General features: G+C 43.9%; 1 protein-coding gene across 8 annotated transcripts; it reads right to left on the bottom strand.

Annotated features, from left to right (window-relative positions):
• Window positions 1-97: 97 nt before the first annotated feature.
• usp2a (ubiquitin specific peptidase 2a) lies at window positions 98-22,849 on the bottom strand. 8 transcript variants are annotated; one of them, XM_076282069.1, is made up of 14 exons: window positions 22,653-22,849; window positions 20,637-20,727; window positions 16,161-16,933; window positions 6,682-6,732; window positions 6,057-6,180; window positions 5,804-5,915; window positions 5,456-5,566; window positions 5,119-5,183; window positions 4,908-5,011; window positions 4,513-4,593; window positions 4,067-4,145; window positions 3,763-3,870; window positions 3,536-3,656; window positions 98-1,611 (listed from the first exon to the last, which is right to left on the bottom strand). In XM_076282069.1, exons 3-14 carry the CDS (start codon window positions 16,887-16,889, stop codon window positions 1,527-1,529), a joined length of 1,770 nt encoding a protein of 589 aa, XP_076138184.1. In that variant the 5' UTR covers window positions 16,890-16,933; window positions 20,637-20,727; window positions 22,653-22,849; the 3' UTR covers window positions 98-1,526. The 8 variants fall into 8 exon arrangements, with proteins under 8 accessions (XP_076138184.1, XP_076138182.1, XP_076138183.1 ...); XM_076282067.1 differs by having other exon boundaries at window positions 20,633-20,727; XM_076282068.1 differs by lacking the exon at window positions 22,653-22,849 and adding an exon at window positions 22,147-22,609 and having other exon boundaries at window positions 20,633-20,727.
• Window positions 22,850-24,077: the final 1,228 nt, after the last annotated feature.

Below are 24,077 nucleotides of genomic sequence, written 5' to 3' on the forward strand. Positions count from 1 at the left end.
ACTATAACCATAATAATTGACCAAGCTACACAGTCAGAGATGTCCCATGCTCCAGGTCTGATGTTTTATGAGGGAGACAAAGATGTTTATTTATATGTATAATTTTTATTAATGTTTTTGACTGCAACTGTTAAAAAGTGTGACATATCACATTATCAGCTGTAAGCATAAATACCCTTTCTTTTTAAAACCATTTAAATTAACTGAAAACAGTACGGGGTCATTTTCAGCACCACTGTATAGTACATTCTCTATATTGCATCATATATAAAAATATACAGATAGTGTTTTTTTTCTCCAAACATTCTATCCATGTTGTTCAATGGCATGAAATCAAGGACAACCCAGTCCATACTGTCAAGACTATTATTATTACGGATATTATTATTATTGTTTGGAAATGGATTGTCCTTTCATTCACAGCATTTCAGAAAGATCAGTAGCAGCCACACTGACAAGGAAAAGAAGAAGAAAAATAAAGAAAGGGGAAAAAAAACACTTTACAAGGTGTCCTCCAAGCATCCACCTGACTCTGTACCATGTGATCTGTTCCCTCTTGCCCTCAAGAGAGTATATGGAGGAGAGATGGGCAAAATAGGAGCAAAAAAAGAAAAGGGAGGAGTGATGGGTCTTCTAGACAACATGCAGATGTACAAGTGTCCACAAGAAAAGCAGATGTGGTAGTGAGGAGGAAAGAAGGATAAATACAGGAGTGTATACAAGAGAAAAACTGTCAGTCGTTTCATAACACCTGGAGAGAAGTCTGTTGCTTAGAGGGCACAACCTTTCCCTACTTCCATTAAGGAGCATGGTAACAGTTCCATCTTCCAGGAAGGGAGGGGGGTGGGGTGGGTACAAACACTTAAAAAAAAAAATCAACAACAACAAAAGATCCAAAAACAAAAAAAGTAAAATAAAATAAAACTTCAAAAGTGAAACAAGTCTTTAATATTGAGGCGATCTCGAACAAGAAGAAGGCGCAGTTGGGATGAGAGTTCTGTTGCAGTGCATAGAGGGGGGACTCTGAGAAGGAGCCTCCAGGGGGTTTACTGCCTGAAGATTACCCCGTGTGCTACCCTCACACACATACACACACACACACACACACACATTCACAAACACACTCCCTCACTATCTCCAACACACACACACACACATACACAAATTCAACAGGCCACCAACAGCCTCCTCTGGTTACGCTGCTCCTCAAAAAGCTGGGAGAGAGAGCAGGAGATCGAGAGAGGGGAGTAGATGCAGGTTCGTTTTATTCCTCAAGGTAGCCAGCAGAGGGAGCTCCAGCCTTCTCTGCAGGGGGTGGAAATAGCCTCTTGAGTGTGTGTGTGTGTGTGTGCGTGTGTGTGCGTGTGTGCTTCTACACGTGATCTTGCGTGTCTGTTTCTGCTGTGTGTGTGTGTGTGTGTGTGTGTGTGTGTGTGTGTGTGTGTGTAAGTGTGTGATGTGCCCCAAGGGGCCAGGGTCCTGTGCTCCCGTTTCTGCTGCCGTCTCGGCCCCTCCCGTGAGCCCCTTCAGATGCGAGAGGACGAGGCCAGCTCGTAGAACAGCACGTAGCCATCACTGCTGCGTACTTGGCTGGAGGACATTGGCGTTACCCTATAAGAGAACAAATAGAGACAGAGCCAGAGAGAGAGAGAGGGGAGGGAGCGAGAGAGAGTGAGAGAGGGGAGGGAGTGAAAGTGATAGGGAAACAAAAACAGACCAGAGAACAGAGTAAGTAAATACATCTCAGATAATGTCCACAAAAACACCGGCAGCACTGCCAGCCTATTGTCATTATACTAAAATAGAGCAACTTAGAAAGTAATGCCTGCTAGCAACAACCAAGTCATCTTTAAAACTGTTCTCGGTCCAAAAGAAAAATGGATGGGCTGGGACAATCACAGTAAAGCAGAAATATGTGTAGGATGTTGGACTGCAATCTAAATCTCCCTGGACTATGTCCTAGCACATCCAACCAGCAGCCCTGAAGCACAGCAAACCCAGCACATCATGAGGCGCTATTGGCTTGACGTGAATGGGCACTGTGGAGCGTCGGTGGGCGGCACAGATGGCCAAGAGAATTGTGGAGGCTTTGGGGAGGTGGTGAGTGGGAGAGAGGTGAGAGCAGCAGCAGTGGCAGAGATAAAGAATCAAGAAAAAGAGAGAAGAGAGAAAGAGAGAGAGAGAGAGAGAGAGAGAGAGAGAGAGAGAGAGAGAGAGAGAGAGAGAAGAAAGAGAGGGAGGCAACAAACTTTAAAGAACAACACTGACATGGGGTAACATGACATAAGCTGCCATGGGATCTGGGAAACGAGTACTTTTAAGAATCCGTTTAAATCCTCTCTGGCGCATCCGACAGGTCAAAACGTGTTAACGTCATAGGTTACCACTATCCGATTCTCAGTTGAATCAATTATTTATTTGTGGTTATTCCTTATTCGTTGATGTCACAACACAGTGACATGGGAACAGTGTGTGAGATGGCAGACACGTTCCAGTGAGCAAAAGCCTGAGGAGCTCTTAAGCGTGGCTACATGGAAGCACACAGAGGAACGTGCAAAGTGGATAAAGAGCACGGAGAGTGCTCTCCTACTTAAATTAAGAAAGTGTATTTTTGGCGTTACAAATAGTTAAAAGAGATACTGCGCCTATTTTAACCTCACAGGCTATGACTGCAGGTGAAAGGTCATTTGAAACATTTTTGCAAACAATCTTCTCAAGGAGGACATTCTGACGGCGAGGACACATTGCCTCCGTCACATTTGCGGAATGGCATTCATTGCGTACCTGCTGCGGCACAGTTCTGTGTGTGTGTTCACACTAGGAATGTCCCTGAAGTGGCACAGGTGCAGAACTGTTATTATCTTTCTATAAAGTTTGCCTTTGATAATGGTCATAAATCCACAATGAACAACATTAAGGGGCTGAAATGAAGACCAGACTAGTGGTTTCCAGAAAGCAGGTACACAAATAATTTTGTTTACCTTCAGTTGCCATAGAGAGAGAGAGAGAGAGAGAGAGAGAGAGAGCACAGAAAAACAAAATTTCTTCACCTAATGTTCTGTTAACTTCTGTTAACATCTGTTAACTGTTATCAACAGAATGTAATAACCTACATGCAGGTTTTGCTACTTTATAGTGCACATGTAGCCTGCACGCATATGACAGAGGCAATGTGGCTGCTTTAACTGGTTACAATGGCCGCCGAAATGAACATCAACACGAGCAGTTCCGTGACATGACGCATGCAGTGTTCAAGCCTGACTGAATTCATGTAAAATTCTGTTAATTCTGTTAAAATACTTCATGAAACACTTCAAAGAAGTTTGCATGTGTCTTGGGACGTGTGTTTAATAAGGAAATTATTGTAAAATAGAACTGATAGAGTACAGTAGAATTTACTGCAAGTAATATATTATCAAAAGCCAATATTAGGTCCAAAGACAAAGGTGAGCCTTTTGTGAGCATTGACATTCCTGGTTAATCATTCTCAGGGGAGACCTGATGCAGGCAGAGATACAGAGGTTGAGGTTCTTACCTGGAGTCGTTGAATGTGTACCACTCTCCTGACGTGGGGTTCCGACAGTATGCGGTGTAGTGGCCTCCCATGGTGGTGCCTGAATGATTAGACACTGCATACAGGTTGTAGACTGCATCGACTGAGGACAAGAGACCACAAAGGGAGATGGGTTAGAAATAGGAAAGATAACAATAACAATAAAAGTAAGGCGTTTTTAAAGTCCGTTATCTGGAGATAAAACTCACCACTGCTTCCAGAGGCAAACTCTCTAAGGTCCAGGTCCTTCAGTGGGAAGTTTACAAATGTGGATAGTTTGCTGGTTCTGACCCTGGCTTCAGAAAAACGCTTCAGATCTGGAGGAGGCAAACGAGTCAAGGCAAATGTACATCTACAACAGAATACCCTGGAGCAAACCAGGAGACAAGCTCCATTACTCACATATTAGATCAGTTTAACTACTTGCAATGTAGTCAATGATAAAAATGTAGTCGTATGTTGTGAAAGTATAAACAGCACATTTAGTTATTTATTCATATGCAGAAAGGATACGTAACACTAATATTTTAGGAAACTTCTGTACAGTGAACTTCTTTGTGCATCTTCTTCTGGCCTTACACCTGTAGCAGGTCTAGAAATTCAACAAAAAAGAAGAAACAAATGAATTAGCCTGGTCCAATGAAGTTCAAAAGAACATTGACAAAACACTGAATTCCAGTAGAGTAGTTTGAAGGAACAAAATACACTCTATGAGTGATAACAGTGGCACTGCATGCAACTCTTTAATTTACAGAGCTAAAGTAAGTTGCTAGGCAACACAAAATACTTGTGTTGGTATCCCAGATGTGGGTGGAGAGCAAATAAAATCAAAATCTCAAATAACCATCTTCAAATTCAACATTCCCTCCTGTGCATTATTACTTTAAAAGTGTACATGTAGCTACAAGTGACAGAATGTAGAGTTACTATAACAGAACAAGCAAATAGGTCAGACTTACAGGCTTCTCATCTCCGTCCAACACATCTTCTTTTGTGAAGAGTCTCATGCAGTCCATCAGACTCACCTCTCCATAGCCCTTCTGGACAGAATCACAGGCACATATAGACACACATAAAACACACACACACACGTACATACAAGCAACCGTACATACACGTACATACCAGTACGCAAACATACACATGAACAAACATAAAGCCCACATATAAACACAGCGACAGAGGAGAATCAGAGTCAGTTTTTTCTTTTCTTTCTCTCAATACTTTGATATTGAACTCACAATACTCAGCATGTAAGTCCTTGGTGTGGTTGTGTGTGTGTGTGTGTGTGTGTGTGTGTGTGTGTGTGTGTGTGTGTATGTGTGTGTGTGTGTGTGTTAGCAGATGCACTGACCTTGGCGATGGGTAAGGAGAGGTCCCAGAAAGGGTCGAACACCGTGGAACAGTAGCCACACTCAGTGCATGTCAATGAGCTCTTGAGCTGGCCGACAAACACATCTGCCAAGCAGACGCATACCTCCTTAGAATCATTACACACCCACAACACAGACCTCAGGGCAGTAGCAGACACCAGAGGGTAGAGAGGAAAAGTAACAGCCACTTACCAACGATTTTGCTGTCCTCTCGCTCAAGGTACTTGCTCCACATCTTCTTCCCTTTCTCTTCATCACTGTCAAGGAGGAGCACAGATGAACGTCAAGGGACTCACAAACACAATTAGATTGATAGCCACATACTCTCTCTCTTCTTTCTCTCTCTCACACACACACACACACACACACACACACACACACACACACACACACACACACACACACACACACACGCCACCCTAAAGCTCAGTGGCTGCCTTGTGGCCTGGGCCACAGTAAACATTGACTTGGCCAGAGGTTGGATAGGTTAATGAGCAGAGATGGAGGTGGGGGGGACAGGGACACTCACGGCAAATGGTCAAAGTCTTCCGTGCTGCCCCGCGGCCGCACCGTCACCCTGTTCACCTCGTTGTGCAGCCCGTCTAGCAAGAAGCGGAGGAACTCCTGGGCATCCTGCTGACTGAGAGTGGACAAACAACATTAGCATTTCAGGGCACATCTTTCACAAACAACATTAACTTTTTGAGGGGCAGGGGGATTGTGAATCTCATTAAATTGGCCTAGTGAACATTGGCCTGACCCCTTAGTAATTGGTGCAGGAAACTGTCAAACAATAGAAGGCTTCTAACATACTGCATAGGGATTGAATCGGCAAATCAAAATCTAATCTAGCTTCATTAAGCATCAGTCAACTTACTTATAGCCCACAAATCGGGGCGCGTATCTCTGAATCTGAGTTTTAAACTCAGACGGGCTGACCGCCTCGCTACCTGAGGACGTCCACAGAGTCTGGATGAGCTTGGCAAATTCTGGGAAGGACAGAAGACAAGACATGACAACAGTCAGAGACCGCAAACATCCCCCCCCCCCCCCCGCCCCAGAAAGGGACAGGTTAATACTTTTGTGTGTGTTTCCAGGGTGATGTGTGAGCCGAATGTGTGTCGACTCACCCTCCATGAGAGCAGTGTTTGTGCGGTTGTTGTTGTTGAGGTCTCTGCGGTGGGAGTTGTGCAGACAGTAGTCACGCAGGTTCTGAGTGTTGCTAAGACACTGAAGGATGGAGTTCATAAAGCACTGTGGAGAGAGATGGGGAGACCGAGGTGAGAGTGACCCAACAGAGGCCGTGGCTAAAGGCCTGAGCAGCCTGCTACTGGCTCTGCCTCTTTATCAATAAACAGAGTTCTGTATCAATACAAAAACGGGAGCTTGGGTCTGGAGTGAAATAAACTGGGTGCTCCTGACTGGGTAACTGAGTAATGATTTATTTTTGGATCCTCCTCAGCCTGTTGCCTGGCAAAGCCATCCCCAGCTAAACGCATCCTGGGGTGGGAGATCGCATGACAAATAATCTTTGCATATGAAAATAGCTGATGGAATGTGTAAGCGATAGCACAACACCCCACTGCTGCTGATTTTGCTAACAGCCTGAGAACGTGTGATTCAATGCAGGCTAGTGCATTTGATGCAGTATGGAGGAAGGTGCAAGTAGCCTACAACTAAAGGCTCATGATATTACAGAAGACATACTTTTCCGTATCTGGGTAGTGAATGAAGATCATACATGTCTCTACTTACTGTATTCCCCAGATTACGAAGCCCTACAAGGCCCTGGGCACTCTTGGAGTTCTGGTGTGGGAAAAAAGACAAAATATAAGAGTTAGTTCTGGCCAAAATGCATCTATCCATGACTAGAAACTCTCCAATATCAACTATTTCTTTTATATACACATATTAAATATATCAAATATATTGTATCACAAAACACAAAAATGATTCATTCTATGAAGTGTGTTCTTCTGATAATAATAATATGCAATAATAAGCATCAGTCATACAGTCATTCATTTTAAAATATTCATCATAGTCTGATGAGTCGGCAGGTTCAACCAGAGCCATGTCTCTACTGTATGACTCATTTATAAACTCATTTATGTCTCTATGATTTATGACATATGTACCAAATGTAGAAAACATTTTATAGACCAAACCCTTTTCCACTGTTGACCGCATTGACACTACAGGGTCATAACAGGTTCACTACCCCTCTTTGGGCAAACATGAGAGACTGTGTAGGTAGGCTGAGTCCGTGCTTGAACTCATGGTCAAAATGACGACAAACATGTGTAACTCCAGGAACTGTAATCTACCTACACAAACTCCAATGCAAGCTGTGATTAGGCCTACGTCATTTTGGCCCTCCAGTTAAGCCTGCTTCAGAATTGCACAAATTCAGACTGAGACTTTTAGACTACTGGAGAATTAGGCAACCCAGCTGACCATTCTGCTGCCAGGCTCTCCAAACCTTAAAATGCTGCGAAACGGTTCCAAAGAGAATGGCACAGCGCTCGGACAGACGAGCCTGTCACCTGACACCATGTTGTTTTTCTGGGGTAATGTGCTGCCGCGTGCTGGAGAGAGGAAAGGCGATCCCGCTCTCCGCCGGTACTCAATCTGACAACGAGGTGACCCGGGCGCTCCGCAGCGGCCCTCACCTGGCTGCTGAGTGCACCCCTGGCGGGAGCGACGTGGACAGGGACGACTGGGTCCTCAGGGGGAAACGGAGCGCTGAGGTGATGGCTGGCCCCTTTCTAGCTTATCTAGTTATGTGAACAAAGCTGGGAATAGCTGTGGTATTTTACATTACATTACTGTCCTTATCCACCAGAAACTAGTTTAATTAACTGTGGATTACCTAAAGCCGTCTCTCTCTGCATTCCATGGTCAAAATGAACAAAATGGGCTGAAAGCTGGCGGTGTGCGGAACGGTCAGTGCTTGTCACTCAAGTCCCCTTGTAAATCTGAGCCCATGCGTTTGTGTGATGAGGAGGCTCTGTGTCATACAGAGCCTCTGTCAGGAGGGCATGCTTGTCTCCTGGGATTTTCAAAAACAGGATGGCCGTCAGAATCGGCGGCACTCTGCTGAGTAATATCATCAGCGCCCAAAATAGCAGCCCCTCCGCTGGCACCAGCCGCTGAGATGACGGCCTCATGCACGTCACGGACGCCACAGCAGCGACGAGAAAAGACACCCAGCCAGTGCTGTCAGCTTCCAGCAGCCAGCTCCATTTCTGTGAGCCCCCCCCCCCTGGCCCAAACCAAATCAACACGTTCGCACTCCGAAACAAGCACCAGGCTTATTCCAAGAATGAGACAAGGTGGTTAGAACATTGTAACGGTGGAACACCACACAAAGCACACTTGCGCATACACATGGCAAGCAGTAAATACAATCATGTGATGATGACTGTAATGTCTAAGTTGTTGTTCATATAGGGGGTGCAGGTGAGGGAGAGGCTGTTCCAGGAGTTCATGAGCAAGCAGCTTGTGGAGTCTGCTAATTAGTGTGTGACTGACAAGCTACAACAAGCTCCAGGGCGAGTAGAGTTGGGCCAAACTGTTAATTACAACAGAACACCATGTCAGCTGGGTAGCAGTGCTTGTTTGTGATGTCTCAAGACTACGGTCTCTTAAAATCCCCTGTGCGCTCTACACCCATGTCTTTGTGTTATGAATTAGGCCGATAAACAGCTGAGCTGCATTAACACACCAGGCCACACCAAATGGTTAAGCCCTAGTTTTACATAATGGTAATCTATTTTTCTACTCTTTTACCACACTGTTATAACAAGGTCTATTTCTATTGTGAAACAAACAGCAAGGGTGAAATGACCAAATCATAGTAGAGTACTCCATACAGTAAGCTCAAAGGAGCATGGTCTGTGAAGAGTACTTGTGGATAAATAAGTAATTGTATGATTATGAGTTCACAGTGATGCTTATAAGATTTGATCTTTTAATGGCTTCGGAGCAAAAGCACAGCTGACTATCACGCTGGCTACAGAACCAAGAGGGAAAATACAAAGCTATGGAGTACTTTTAAGCACTTCCGAGAGAACATTTATTTTGCATTTAGGAGGTGTAGAGACTGTGTAAATAATGAAAGACAATGCCTATACTCAGGGCTTTTTGTAGAGACTTAATTAGAGCAGTAGCACGGCTGCTCTGTAATCCTCCTGCCTCACTCTCTCCCTCTCTCGCCTCGTCGCCGGAAGTGGGTCACAGTGTTGAAGTCCCCGGCGGGAGTAGGTGAGCAGGGACTAATCCTGCTTTTATAACGGGCTCCCCGAGAGTAAGATGCGGACCGCAACTCCAGCCTTGATCAAAGGTAGCTGCCGGATTAAGCGCAGCAGCAACAACTGCTGACCCTTCGCATGGGCTAAATACTTTGACCCATTTCGTCGAGTACCTTCCTATCCATTCATGATCCTCAAGCAGTGAGTTTACCATGGATGGCCTAAACCACATGAATGGTGTTCAAAGAGCAGACTGAGCAGTTAAGCCTAACACTAAAGAATGAAGTCGAGTTTTCATATCAGTCTAATGCTAGATTGGAGAGACTTTAATATCACATTAATAAAAGGAGTTTTTTTTTTATACAGGTAACATCAGGGATGGGGCTCGTCTTTGCACAGGTACTCAGGAGCTGAGCGAGGACAGAGTTAACCTTAGCCTGCTGTGATGCGCAAGGTGTCCAGCTCCACCTTGCTCCGTGGAACGCGGAATAATAATTAGCTGGCAGCGGTCTTGAATGATCGCCGAAGAACACTCAGTTCTGACCTTCCTCTCGCTGCTCGAAAACAACAATTTGAAGCCCAGTGGCGTAGGCTGCGGCCCCCACTGCTCCTGATGCCTCGCCCAGCCTCACATTCGCAGGGGAGCTGTCAAACCATCAACACACCCAGCTGGGGCAGGGCACAGATGCAGAGGTGGAGCAACAAGAGACCAGACAACAAAGTCTCAAGGACCAATCACCACTGGGCACTGCACTAGGATACATCACACAATAACATGCATGTTATGTTTGTCCTGATAAGCTGTTATAATTCAATAGGTGTAATAATTTACAAGTTATATTTGGATTTGTGCTCCTTTCACAATTATACAGGTAGATAATAGAAATGGCAGTGTGATGTGGCCCCTAGTCATTGAACACCTTCTTCCTTCAGCATGCAAACCATCCACTATGTAGGAGGTGAAGCAGGTGTGCAAGTGCATCCGTGTGTGTGTGTGTGTGTGTGTGTGTGTGTGTGTGTGTGTGTGTGTGTGTGTGTGTGTGTGTGTGTGGATGCTTGGAGGAAGCAGCACATCTCCAGCCTCCATCAGCATTTCCACAGCGAGCCCGCTCTTGTTATATAAGGCGGAGAGACAGCTGTGCAGCTCTTAGCACAGCGTGTGGCTAATGCCCGCAGCCTTTCATCTCTCCCTCTTCATTATCACAGCCAGCATCAGCTGCTGGAGTGGGCTCTGGGGCACTAAATGAGGGCCTATTATAACCCACACACATCAAAACATTTAGGCCTCTATGGCTCCCTAATGACAAAATTGCATGGCTATGTTATATTACCTGAGCTCAAACACTCACAATAGACATGGGCTGTGTTACTAGTTAGCTAATACATCACTGCTGATGATGACCCTATCCATTTTAGACTCTTTCAAACTGTCCACCACGATTCCTGAGAAGCCATAAACATTAAAACCACAGCACTGTGATGTGATACTTATGATATTCCAGAGAATGATTCTGTTTGTTGACATAGTTATATAAAATGCAACGCATGAGTGTGAGGAACAAGTGCGATTACAGGGAGTCAAATTAATTTATTGTTATATAACAGCTAGTGACCTAACAGTGAGCTGATCCTTTACAGCGGCTTAACGGGTGTACTGTGTACTGATCTCTGCTTCCGAGAGTGTCACCATCAGTGGAAAAGCGGATCGAGGTACTCAACATGTATTTTTTCCATACACGATTGCAATGTTTCCAGAGCAGAATAAAGCACATTTCGTCCAGTGCGGATATCTTATGTTTACAATCCATTGCTCATTTAAACAATGCGCCCACACGGACTATGTTGAGTCCTTACCTTAGCTTGATTAATGAGAAGCCCCACAAAAGTGGACACTAACACCGAGCCGGAGACGGAGGAGCCTTTTCGCCGCATGTCTTGCTTCAGGAATGGAAAAGCGGTTGCTGGTGGATCCTCAGGAATGGTTACCGTGTATGATTGTCGCATGCTGAGAACGATGTCAGAGATGTGCGCTCCACGTGAAAAAAAAAAACGCAGGCCAGTTACTTACGTATTATATGACACGAACTACTTTCCGTTATTCTCTGGGGCTGTCTCAAAATTTTACAAAATAAACAGACGAGCTTGTATGGCTGCTTTTAAACAGCAACGTTTTAAAAACCGACAAATCATAAAAGGCGACCTTACACATGACAAAAATATTATATTACCAATGTAAATCAAGTCACGTTTCTTTTCTCTAAATTATATTTCAAAAGCGAAAACTAATGCCGAAACATACTAGTTACACTGATATCTACATTCCCGTTTGACGTGAAGTTCGGCATGCGCATTGTCTCTGAGGCATTCGCGAATCTGACCTTAAATCCAGAAACACGCAAATCTGGTCATGTCTTTTTACTGTTTAGCTCACGCCCACAACAGCTTAGTAAAGACGTCAGGCGCTGCCTCCATGCTTTACGACGTCACCCACCTCAACATTTAACAAGAATCTACCCTTTTTAATGCATGAATGCACTTAAACGGCATTTGATTTATATTTTCTGTGACGAACACGATGCAGAGGATGTAGAGCGACATACAAACGACTGTTCCGGGAAAGGGTTTATCCCATGGATCAACGGAATCCATTGCTTTGCTTTAGATGATGATGATGCCTTATAAAAAATCTAATTAATAAACACAACAAAATGCCTAATAATGTGCATTTCTTAACACATTTCTTTCAGTTATTCTGGAACTGTTAATTCTATTGTATTTCACATGTATCTAGTACAGTACAAAAATAGCCCTGGACTGAGAGGTTTGATCATTTAAGACTCATGTGCACGGTGAGAGTGATGAAAAGTGGGCCAGTGTGTCTAATCTGGTCTGGTGTGGCTGTAGCCTTCAGGTATACTAAGCAGCTCTTTTCACGGCAACAATACTAGCACAGGATTAGAAATACCTTCAGCGTAACTTAGTGATTGAGACGTGATTATAAACCAGAGAGGGTGGGGGACACGACACACACAATGCACTTCACCTGTATTTGGCCATACAATTCTGACCCAATTCATGGACCAGCCGCCCGCATATAACCACAAGGTGAGCTATATAGGCAATCTTTTCAGGAAACAGGTACCGCCAAGTCAGATATGTCTCAACATGGAGGCAGTGGGCTGGGTGGTCACTCAGCCAGCTTCTCTTTGATAAAGGATTCAACAACTGAGAGTGTTGTGTGTAAATATGTCAGCTATAGGCCTACAAGGTTTTGTAACCCACAATAATACCTATCTTGGTCACTGGGTCAAATCATGAAGTAACTGATATAGCACAAAGTGATTGTTGTCTGACACCGTCGATTGTTGTCTCCACTTCATTCAGGTTATTCAGTTATTGTATCAGTGGAAGAACTACTAGAATATCTTCAAATGAATTGCTCTGGCCATCAAGGGAAATCCACATTCAATGGTGCAAGGAATTTAATGCCTTCCCAGTGTGTATAACTAAAATTAAAGACAAAGTATTCTTATTGTCATCCAGACTGGTTTGGACAGGTTATTACATTTGAACCAGTTGAAGCTCACCTCTGCTCATAATTTTCCTTTTAATCTGTTTAGCTACACTGCCATGATGGGAAAAGTCTTTAATGGCGTTCTTTAATGACATCTAATTTTGAAAATGTCCACGACAACAAACAAGGCTGCTGAATGTGATACTAATTTTGTTCCATTTGTGAAGAATGCTAAGAATAAGGAGGCTAACTTTAGCCTCATACTGCAGAGAGTACACATAAGCCTGCTTCCCAAATACAGAACTCAGTTGGCCTGATTGGAAAAGTTGATTTGTTTACCAGCCTGCTTGCCTTTTGCTCCTAACTTTGATTGCCAAAGAATCTGTTTTGATGGTCAAAATGGCTGATGCAAAACAGCGACTCATATCTGAAATCCTTCCACCTATTGACATTTCTGTTTACCAGCCTTCAAACAGCATATTACCCTTGGACCGTGCAAGCCGGCAAAGTATTACACTACACAATGCTGTGACATAAACTTTAGCAGTCAGCTGTGCTCTGTCACCAGACCATGATGAGTGATCCTCATGCTGGTAGACAGTCAGAGGAACAGGCTTCTCTCATGGGCACCTCATAAGGAGGCCTCTCCTCTTCTGGGAAAACATGTCTCCAGCGTAGGCGACTGCGCCCCGGGTTGGGTGCACGAGGCCGGTGGGACAGAGAGGAACCGCTGAGGTGTAAATGAGAGAGCAGCGTGTTCCTGCCGGTCTTGTGACCCCGGCCTGTGTACACAACAAACAGCTCAGGAACAGATTCCATCACCACCCAGTACATGTGCATCTGGGTGTTGTTTGTGTGTGTGTGTGAGTGTGTGTGTGCTTACACGTCTGTGTGTGTGTGTGTGTGTGTGTGTGTGTGTGTGTGTGTGTGTGTGTGTGTGTGTGTGTGTGCGCGCGCACGCTTCAGTGAAAGGAAGAAAGTGACTGTCTATGTGGAAGAGTCTGAGCTGGAGTGAAGGAAGAACACGGTGAGCCTGAGGGTGGAAAAGTACAGAGCAATACACTCAAATCAAAGAGAAGACAGCGCAGAGTGCAGAGAGGGGTGCGGGAAGCAGATGCTTTCTGTAGCAATTGATCATAAGGCCTCTGATGTGGCAAATGTTTAACTTCCCATCAGGTCAAAGCCTGCTGCACATTACCCTGACAGAAGCAGATCACCTGAACCTTTGGCATGGTGCTAGAACAGCTATAAAAAAAACTATTGATTACCATATTTGTAGTCTTAAAATCGATTCACATGAAGAATTTCTAATTTCAATCGAAAAATGTATATTTTCAGACACCTACAACACCTGTGAAAGTGTTTGAAAACAAAACACATTGTTTTCAGATTCTAAATGATAAAATACCCGAGTTTGCCACAAGAACCTAAACAATCGTGCAGATACAAGGACACAACATGCTGTTCTACACCGGACATTCCTGAGGCTGATACAAGGGCTGCCATTCAGCCAGTGTCCTGCAGCCAAAAGCATAAAACGTCTGGGCAGGATAGAATGTTCTGTCATCATGTTACAATTTAAGTGCCAACATCAAAGAGTGTGTTGGTTTCCATGCCAACGGGAGCCGGGTTGCCCGGTTCTGGGGGCTTTTTTACGCAGGCCCAGTTCAGGCTGAGGGGAGATGAACGCCACCTCTCTCCACACACAAATTACATTTTCACACAATTTTCACATTACATTCAGTATGTAAATGTTGTATTAGTATCATATTAGGTTTAATAGGGAGTCACTATACCACGTAGAAGAACAGAAACATCCTGAGAGGCAATGATCCTGAACATGAGGAGAACAAAGCATGTGAACACACACATACACACACACACACACACTCACACACGCACACAAACATGCAAGTGCATGCAATGCATTAATATGGCTGAGAATCTGTGTTAATGCGGTTATGCTGACCCAGCCCGAGATACTGCCAACAGTCACAGATCATCAGTCTGGGCAAAGACCCACTTGAGCTGTTTTGGGCTGTTGTGGCAATGTTTTGGAACTCCCAAATAAGACGACCAGTGGCTTGTAATGACGTTGAAATTATCCGGCGTGCCCAGAATAACAACACCCTCCGCAGCACAACACTCCATGGCTCTACTCCCCTCGCCGTTCAGCTCAGTGCACAAATCTGGTGCTTGATCAAGTTACATTCTGTTCAACGTCAGTCACCTCAGCCCAATTAATAGTGGAGCTAGCGGCGGTGAGAGGCCAAAACCTCTTTTCTGCTCTAATGACAACAGCTTTGACAGTCTGACCAGATTTCCTAATTCTACGGAGTCATGCTGAGTGCACCTACCTGGTATTCTAAAAGAAGAATAAAAGAAAGAAGAACGAGAACAAGAGCAAGAACACACAGAGTGCACGTGTGCACAATAGCAGAGTCTCGACCATGTAACACACTTGGCTGTCTATGCAGGCCACTCACATGCTGCCCAGCATGGAGGATGAACAGAAACTTCCTGTCAATCAATGTTCCTTCCAGCCACATGTTTAAGTGGATGGCTAGACAGCTATTAAATTAAGCAAATGTCACAAAATGTCACTTGGCCTCCTGACAGTGCCTTTTAATCTACCACTAACTACTGCACTCAGCAGTAGCACCCTGTATACCGTGAGTCCATTCGCTCTGTGAACAAGAAAGAACATCGACCAACCCAGTCGTAGTTTGCCTATTATTAGTACCAACAGACTGACTTAAGTCGCCAATATTCACCTGACACCATCTTAGACCATCTTAGACCATCTTACACATCTCATGAGCCGGTTACAACAACAGACTATGACTATGATAGATACTACGATTGAATACATAAGCAACACAAAAACAACACCTGATAAAGATTCAATCACATTCACATTTTAAGGCTGTTTTTGTTCATTTATTACAAACTTGTTGCCATCATTTTGATTCTTCATTTTGTTTTGTTTGTGCTTGGCTTTCTCAATTAGCTTACTTCAATTAGCTGCAGCTAAGGCAGACTAATATGTCCACTGTTTATACAGATTTTCTTGTATGAACACTAGGCTAGGCTATGCTTTACAATTCCACATGGTTTATGGGACTGCTGGATAAGGGATATCAATGAAGTAATCATTTATCGGCCCACCCTGTAGGACAGTTCTGATAACAGCTCACTACCACTCCTCTACTGTTGACATTCATGTGCGTGTTAAAGCTTGATGAGCAGGTGCTGTATCAGTAATCATCAGTTTGCTATTTTTTCCTCGTATCATTATGATAGAAGGTCAGCTGATACCAAGACACTCACTGAGGGGAAAAAACACACTACGGAGGCATAACCTGTGCCCACTGGTCTATAGTGCCCTCTAAAGGTCATAAAAGAGACCTGCAGCTATCCGTTCCTCAGCAGAAACAAAGCAAAGTTCCTAAGCAAATTTGTCTTACCGTGGAGTCACGTGATGGAGAGCTGGAGCGGCCACTGGAGCTCCTCTCCCAGGAGGAGGTGAAGCGGCCACTGCTGCCCTTAAGGCCGCCGCTGCTGCTACTGATGGCGTCCTGCGTGGAGCTGCGTGACAGCCCGTAGCTGGAGCGGGCGCTGGTGCTGCTGGTGCCATAGGAGTCGGCCGCCTCGCTGCCCCGGCTGCGGTAGGCCTGCCTGAGGCTGCTGCTGCTGGACGAGGACTCGCTCAGGCCCAGCAGGGAGAGGTCGCGCGACAGGTCGCTCTGGCTCACCGACCTGCGTCGGCTGAGCGAGATGCCCGAGGAGGAGGCGGCGGCGGACGAGGCGCTGGCCACAGGCGGCGAGGTGGAGAGGTAGCTGGACTGCGTGGGGGACGAGTAGCTGTAGCTGGAGTAGCCGGCGCCGCCGCTCAGGCCCGAGCTGCCATAGGTCTTGACGGGCGTGCGGCTAAGGCTCTCGCTGCGGCGGCCCCCCAGCAGGTCGGTGCGCGGGATCGGCCGGCCCCTGTCGGGCTCGGACGAGCTGCTGTAGTTGCGCGTGCGGCTGGAACTCAGGTAGCTGGACGAGCTGTAGCCGGACGAGGAGCTCTTGTAGGGCAGCTTGTCTCGCTCGCTGTACGAGCTCAGGCTGGGCATCAGGGAGGAGCCATATGAGCTGTAGTGACTGGTATAGGAGGTGCCATAGCGCTTAGCCGTGGAGGACACACGAGACATGCTGGGGACTCAGCCACTGGCCTCGCAGTAGCAGACTGCATCGACTGCAACAGAGAAATCAACAACAAACACAGGCTGTTAGATGAGCCCTTGCAACAGATGGCAGCTTTACCAATTCACACATGTTAAAAACTGGATACATTCCAAAATTTTTCCAAACCTACCAAAAGAATTGTAGGCCTCGCCTGGCAATTCTTATAACAATATAAAAGTTATACCAATATAGTAAGGGATCTAATGTAGTATTGATCTAGACTCGAGGGAGCATCATGTTTCTGAAACAAAATAATAATATGCCTAAAATCTTCAATATATCTGTCAATATTTATTCTACAACTGTCCAGTTTGACTGTTTTATCCCTACTCTGCTATTGAGCCTGCTATAACACAACTGTGATAACAGTAGCACAGCCATATTTGTTCAGCTATTTATCTGGCCAGCAAGTCCCCGCAGAGGAACTGGATGTTAAGGTGGCACAGCCTGTTCTCGCAGAGAGACAGGGTCTTGTTCACAAGGCAGTGCAGCATCTGAATAAATAAAAGTATCTGGTGTTGTTGATCCGTGTTAGGTTCAGCTGAAAGGCTCCTATTTCTTTAATCTCTCTCTCTCTCTGTCTCTCTCTCTCTCTGTCTCTCTCTCTCTCTCTCTCTCTCATTCCCTCACTCACCTCCCCTCCCTCATTCTCTCCCTCTCCAACTCTATCATTCTCTCTCTCTCTCTATCTCATACTCTCTCTCGTTCATACTCTCTCCCCTCTCATACTCTCTCTCCCTGCCGTGCCTCATTTCAGACCACAGAGACATCAATAATTCAACACATAGATCTGGAGTAGGCAGCATGCTGGAGGCAGTCCAAAGCACACGGCTCCATTGCGTCGCTGCTGCTCTGGCCCAACAGGAGGCAAGTCTAAGGCCTGGAGCCCCACTAAGCATTCACAGCAAAGCCTTTGCACACGCACGCACGCACACACTCACACACACACAACACCATCTTGGATTCTGTCCTAAATTCTGAGGCAAACAACAGCTTTAAGCACCAATATCAATGGGTCCCGTATCCACAGTATTTAGGGAGCACTACTTTCACTCATACTTATGCTGTTATGAGTCCTGCATGCTTAGAAGACCTACAGTACGATCAAGCCACCACAAACATGGAAATCTGGAGAAGAGCCTACAAGTGAAGTACAGACCACCCACTTCAACATATGATAACACGAAAAACATGGTTCATATGTAGTTTAATACTAAGCAGTAGGGAGCACTAGTCACAGGATGACTAAAAAACTTCCCTTGTGAACCAGGGCAGTGCGGTACACACTGGCTTGCTTGCTGGCCCACTGAAACATAAGGTCAAGTAAGGATAATCTGTCAAAGTTCTATTTTTCTTAAAAATCCAGTGTCTTTTGGGGGGAAACAGTCAGCAATCAAATAGCCTCAAGTCTGGCTTAGTCTTGGCACATAAAGAACTGACACATCAGTTTTGCCAAATGTGATCTCATGTCTTAATGCCAACTACGATCACAGAACATTCTGAGGGATTCTTCCACCTCAGTACTTTACATTTGAGACGCCGTAGAGACACACAGAGACAGCAGTCAGTACAGGCATGTTGGCTTGGCTTTGTCGAAGACTGAGTGGCCTGTTTGTGGCTGCCAAACACTTAAGTGAGGTTGGGACGAGGCGCAACGTGAGGATGGGGTGCTGCACATCGGCAGTGCCATAACACTGGTGACAGTGCCCTGAAGACTGTTTGCTCAGCATGAGGTTTCCGTGGAAGCCGGCGAGAGAGGTGAAGCCATGCGGCGGGGGACTGAGGCATCCGTGCGGTCAGCCGAGGCTGACTCAGACTTGTGGCCGCACCTCTGGCCGCGCTCTAACCAGCACCAGACATCTGGCGTACTCAGACAGAGGGCTTGCAGTCTGTGACAGGCACACACACACACAAATGGGGCTCCTGCTCTTGCTACCCCGTGGCAAAACTTCTCCGCACGATACCGTGGCGACTATCACTGCAGAGTCCATAAATAAACTCCTTCAGCACTTTGGCACTTGACCTGTCTACGCCACAACCAGTTCCAACACCTTCATTTGAGACATCTACAAGTGTCATTATGATAAAAGAATGATCAGCCTGTACGTATAGGCAAAAATAATGTTTCATGTGAAGAGTCGACACTTGCGTAAGAATACTTTGCCAGTTTTGTCTACTGGGCACAATTCTGAATATGTCTTCTGCTTTCCACACTGGGAGACTAAGGCACAGCTATATTTACCCTGAAATGTGAGCAGATAAGAGCACAGGGCCTGTGAGGGTTGGGCTGACGCCTAGGCCTCCCACCCTCGCCAGTCTGTCAGTAGCCCTGTTCAAAAAACTCACTTTAATAACCACATAGAGCCCCCACATCTAATAACGTTACCATGAGCACATTTTGCTCTAATCCACAGCAACAGGCACAGGTGGCGAGGCAGTATGCTGGTTCATTTTCAAGACTTTTAAAACCATTTTGTATCTACGGTAGTTTCGCAGCTGTATCAGTAATAATAATAATAATAATAATAATAATAATAACAAATCTTATTTTATAGCACTTTTCAACCAGTGAGCACAAGAAAAATCACAAAGAGGGCAGGAAATGGAGTAGAACCAGCAATCCTATGCATCTATGTTACACTGTTCCTGAGGTGAAAATTCAATTAAAAATCACTGTAGGGTAGAGATGTTTCAAAAGCATTATACTTCTTTCCTCTAAACCAAGGTATTATTTATATCATACCAGAGTATGGGCAAATGACAAAACAACAAACATTGCCTAAGTTCCGCTTTCCCAATCCAATAGCAATGTGTAATGAGTAGGATCATAACAAGCAATTTCACTTGCGTCACATAATGACATCACCTAACAGAAGTACTGTATGACAAAGCTAGCACTGAGGTAACTGTGTTTCCAGTCCAAAACTGATAGTATGGATAAAAGTGTGCAGCTTACAGAATGTAAACACAGATAGAAAGTAGGCCTGCAACAATGAATCGATAAGTTATCAACTATTAAATGAATAATGTACTATTTTCGATTAATCGCTTTGGGTCATTTGTCAAGGAAAATGCCTCAAACTTTGTTGTGTGCAGCTTCTTAAACTTTAATATTTTCTGCTTTACTTACTCGTCTTTGACAGTAACCTAAGTATATTTAGTGTGTGGACAAAAACAAAGCATTTATGGACAAAATCTTAAAGCAACACCAAAGAACTTTCCCTCTGTCGCACGCACGCTATTTGTTTATCCAGCACCGGCTTTGCAAATAACGATGTCCACAGACAAGGTAGTATATTTTGCATGACTTATAAAAGTACTATGTATTGCGACATCAGATGCAAGTCAAATTTGTAGTTTCTTATGTCTCATTCCATCGAACTACAGATCCGCTACCCGATCTGGCAAACTTACATAGTGCGGTTATAGCCGATAGAGGGCCGCGAAGCGAATGCAGAATTGCCGTTCACCCTGTTACGAGTTGATGAACCACTGAAACGATTTTGGAAACATTATTTTAAGGTATAAAAAAATCTTTGGTGTTGCTTTAAACAGTTTTTCACAATGTTTTTTTTTTTTTACATTTTACTGATTAATCAACTACCAGTAATCAATTAAACGATAAAATAATCAACAGATTAATTGGCAATGAAAATGATTGTTATTTACAGCCATAATAGCAAGTGTGTTGTGTTGATTGCTCAGGTACCTGCCGTAAGTGAAGACAGCTTCTCAGTCCCAGCAGAGAGCAGAGGAGAGAGGGCAGCTCATTGTAGTGCACTTACATTCAACTAAAGCTCAAACCTGCAGAGAACAAGACACAAAATCAGCATGATGATCAACATTCAGACTCACAGACACAGAATCAATTTTCGGATTCAGGGGTCTTTTTCACAAGACACGAGACAAAGTTCAGCAGGACAGTTATTATAATAATAAATAGCATTTGGTTCTTCCTCATTTTTCTGTCAATAGCCCACGTATACCCCTTTTCATTGATTTATTACAGACACTTCTTAATATAAGGTTATTAGCAAAAAAGCTTTAAACTTGAAGTTAAAGTTGTAGCTTAGGCTACTCTTTAATAACAAAAAAAGAAAAGTAGGCCTTACTTCTAAAAACGTTTTTTAAAATAATAAACTGAAAGGACAGGCATATTTTTTCACTTTTACAATTTTCATCACCACCTGTCCCTTAAGAGTGTTTCCTCCAAATCAGTGTACTGATCATGAATCACTGCAAAGTCCTAAATTACACGTCACAGTATTAAGACTTTCAGAACAGGATACACGTGGCATAAAAACAGTATGGGTCAGTCATTATGGAAAAATCCTCAGATAAACAATCCATCATGCCACTGTTAATGAACATTACAAGTTGGCTCTGACCACAAGCGCAGATATACCATAGCCTATGTTATCCCTTATTTGGTAAGGCTTGGTACCTTTGAAACGGTATACAGTGCAGACAAATGGATGTGCCAGAGCAACAACAAGCAGGTAAAAACGGTACAACTGGCTCACCAGTGTTCTGTATTCTGTGGACAAGCGTGCTGTATGGAGGCTGTGGCCCTAGAGTGAGTGGACCAGGGAGGGATTGTATGCGCACAGCCATCCAGAATACCAAAGATCATATTACAAGGCTGGTAAATATAGCAATTGCCTATGACCTCTGTGGGTAACACTACACTCACTGGCATTCCAACCCGCTCTTAAAGGACTAGACAGCATGAGGCTTTTTATGGGCAGAGCGATGTGCAGCACTGGCAGTGTCATTTATGTTCAATTTTCAATGGAGCAGTGTTGAACGGCCAATGGCATTAATGTAGGATAAACTGTAATGTTACTGTTTTAAAACACATACTTAGCTCCCCATACCTACATAGTAACGACTACTCAAATGGACTAATACGCTATTAAGATAACTTTAATTTAGTCAGTAACGTTAACGTAATGAGCCAAACTTTTTTTTTGACATGGGAAATACAAAAACTGCAGTTGGTAAGATGTTACCGTTAACATTACCAGCAGTGACATTTAATTTAGGAGTTAAGTTTGGATGAAGGCTTAGTTGGCAGTGATAGTCGAGTTGAAGCAAGACTCTAACTTGTCAAACCCCAATGAACATGCATTTGACATGACATAATGTTTTAACTCTAATAATAATAGCAAAAACTGATTTCAGTAGCAAAGCAGATTAGCTATACTGGCTAACTATACTCACCCAATGTTAGCTAGCTCGGTATTCTTTTTTTTCATTAGCTGACGCGCTAACCCGTTATCTATTTCGTAGTCTAGCTAGTTTCAGGACCGCGGGTAGAAATTCGCGGTAACGTTATCAGCCACAATATTGTGGATATTAGATTAAAACCTTAGCTAACATTACTTTACAACACTGGCGTTTGTTCGTTACTGGAGTTAGCCGCCTAGGAAACGGTAACTAAAACGTAGGGTGGGAGTACTGCTGAGTTAGATAACTTGCCATCTAATAGAAATTCATGACTGCTGACAGTCAACGGTGGTATGCAAGTGAGAACCAGCACCAGCTAGCTCGCTATAGGTCAGAACAATGACGACAAAAGCGAAAGCTGTCTGTTTTCATTCACAAATAATTTGTTTCTTTTAGCCAACTATTCGACAACTTAAGACTTTTCGAAATTTCATCCACAATTTCCACTGTAATATTACCTTCCTATGATAGCTTCAGTTAGCAACCGGCTAGCAACCTACCCTTCACAGTGAGATGTCATCCTGTTCTCTTCTTGCAGGGAGATGTCACAATCCAACCGATTAACCAAATAAGGGTATTCACTATGATGCAAACAGCTTAATTTACTGATAGAAGCTTTATTTACTAATTTTTGGTGTGTTTGTCCTTGTAGTAACCAACGTTACATTCCACACTGTAACTAAATGACGGATCTCTTTAAATGTGACGTAACTTTGCCAATTCCTTGGGATGATTGGTTTACGCTTGGCTTCTGACGTAATATCATCGCCGCCTCCCACACAATCACCTTGGTGACGAAAATAAACACCCCAATTTTATGAAATAAAATAGTAGTAAGCCATAGATATATGTCTATGGTAGTAAGCAAAGATCCTAGAGCGGAGCTCTGTTCTAGAATCTTTGGTAGTAAGTCAGCTGGCAAGCGAAATGTATAATCATCAGTCAAAAACTAGTTAAACCCAGAAGAATAAAGTAGTTTTGGTTTTGACTAAAACTGTAGCTAACCATCACCGGTATGTAACATTAACATAATGCAGTCTTTTGTCGTAATGGCTGAACTAGGTCTAGCTTCTACCTGCATATGTTTTTTTTTCACTTTCACTAGCAACCAATGTGTGTACTACAGTAGCCTATACAGTTAAGTGATTATAATGGGCTTTTCCAGCCCATTTTTGGACCATTAGAACGCCCTGTGCAACCGCCTACAAATTACTGATTTCTGTCCTTATAAACTAACGTCATCTAGTGGTAGCTCATCGTTTGACAAAACATAATGGACCAGGCTAACGTTGGTGTTCATAAAATAACCAGTCAGACCTAAATTATGTTGCACATTTTATTATGAGTGTTACATTTGAGCCCAGTGGCTGCTTTATAGTGTGTCTGTGTTTACATTATGAAAAATAATATAGGCTACATAATATAGGCTGCATACATATTATAGGCTATATTTATTTGAGCACAGTAACCTACTAGTCAGGTAGAACTTTGTGGAATTTGGGCATAAGTGTGACATAAGGTACTAATGCAATTTTTTTGCATAAATTGATAGGTAAGGGGGTGTCCTTTCAGAATCTGACGGGTGCCGCTCCGGCACCCTTGAGCATTTTCTTTAAAATGGCATCACCTGCCACACCCCTTTTTTGATCATAGAAAATCATCTAAATAGACATTAACATATAAACCCATCATGTATGGTATCAAATTAAAGCTCTTTTCATACAGAAATCAGCTTTGACCATAATGAAGTAGAAAAAAATAGTTTAGGTCACTCCAGAGAACAAAATACCTTTTGCAAAGTGACCTTTAAGGTCAAATTAGGTTTCTTTGTTTTCCAGTTTGCTGCATAATAGCTTATACCTCTAAATCGTGTCATGTTTGGTATTAAATTAAACAAATTATGGAACTGCCATGTAGCTTAATAC

This window comes from Alosa pseudoharengus, unplaced genomic scaffold (genome assembly GCF_046254945.1).
Source record: "Alosa pseudoharengus isolate Yale_2024_CS ecotype anadromous, Long Island Sound unplaced genomic scaffold, YU_APseudo_1.1 YU_APseudo_1.1_scf_13, whole genome shotgun sequence".
In the NCBI taxonomy this organism is placed as follows: Eukaryota; Metazoa; Chordata; class Actinopteri; order Clupeiformes; family Clupeidae; genus Alosa; species Alosa pseudoharengus.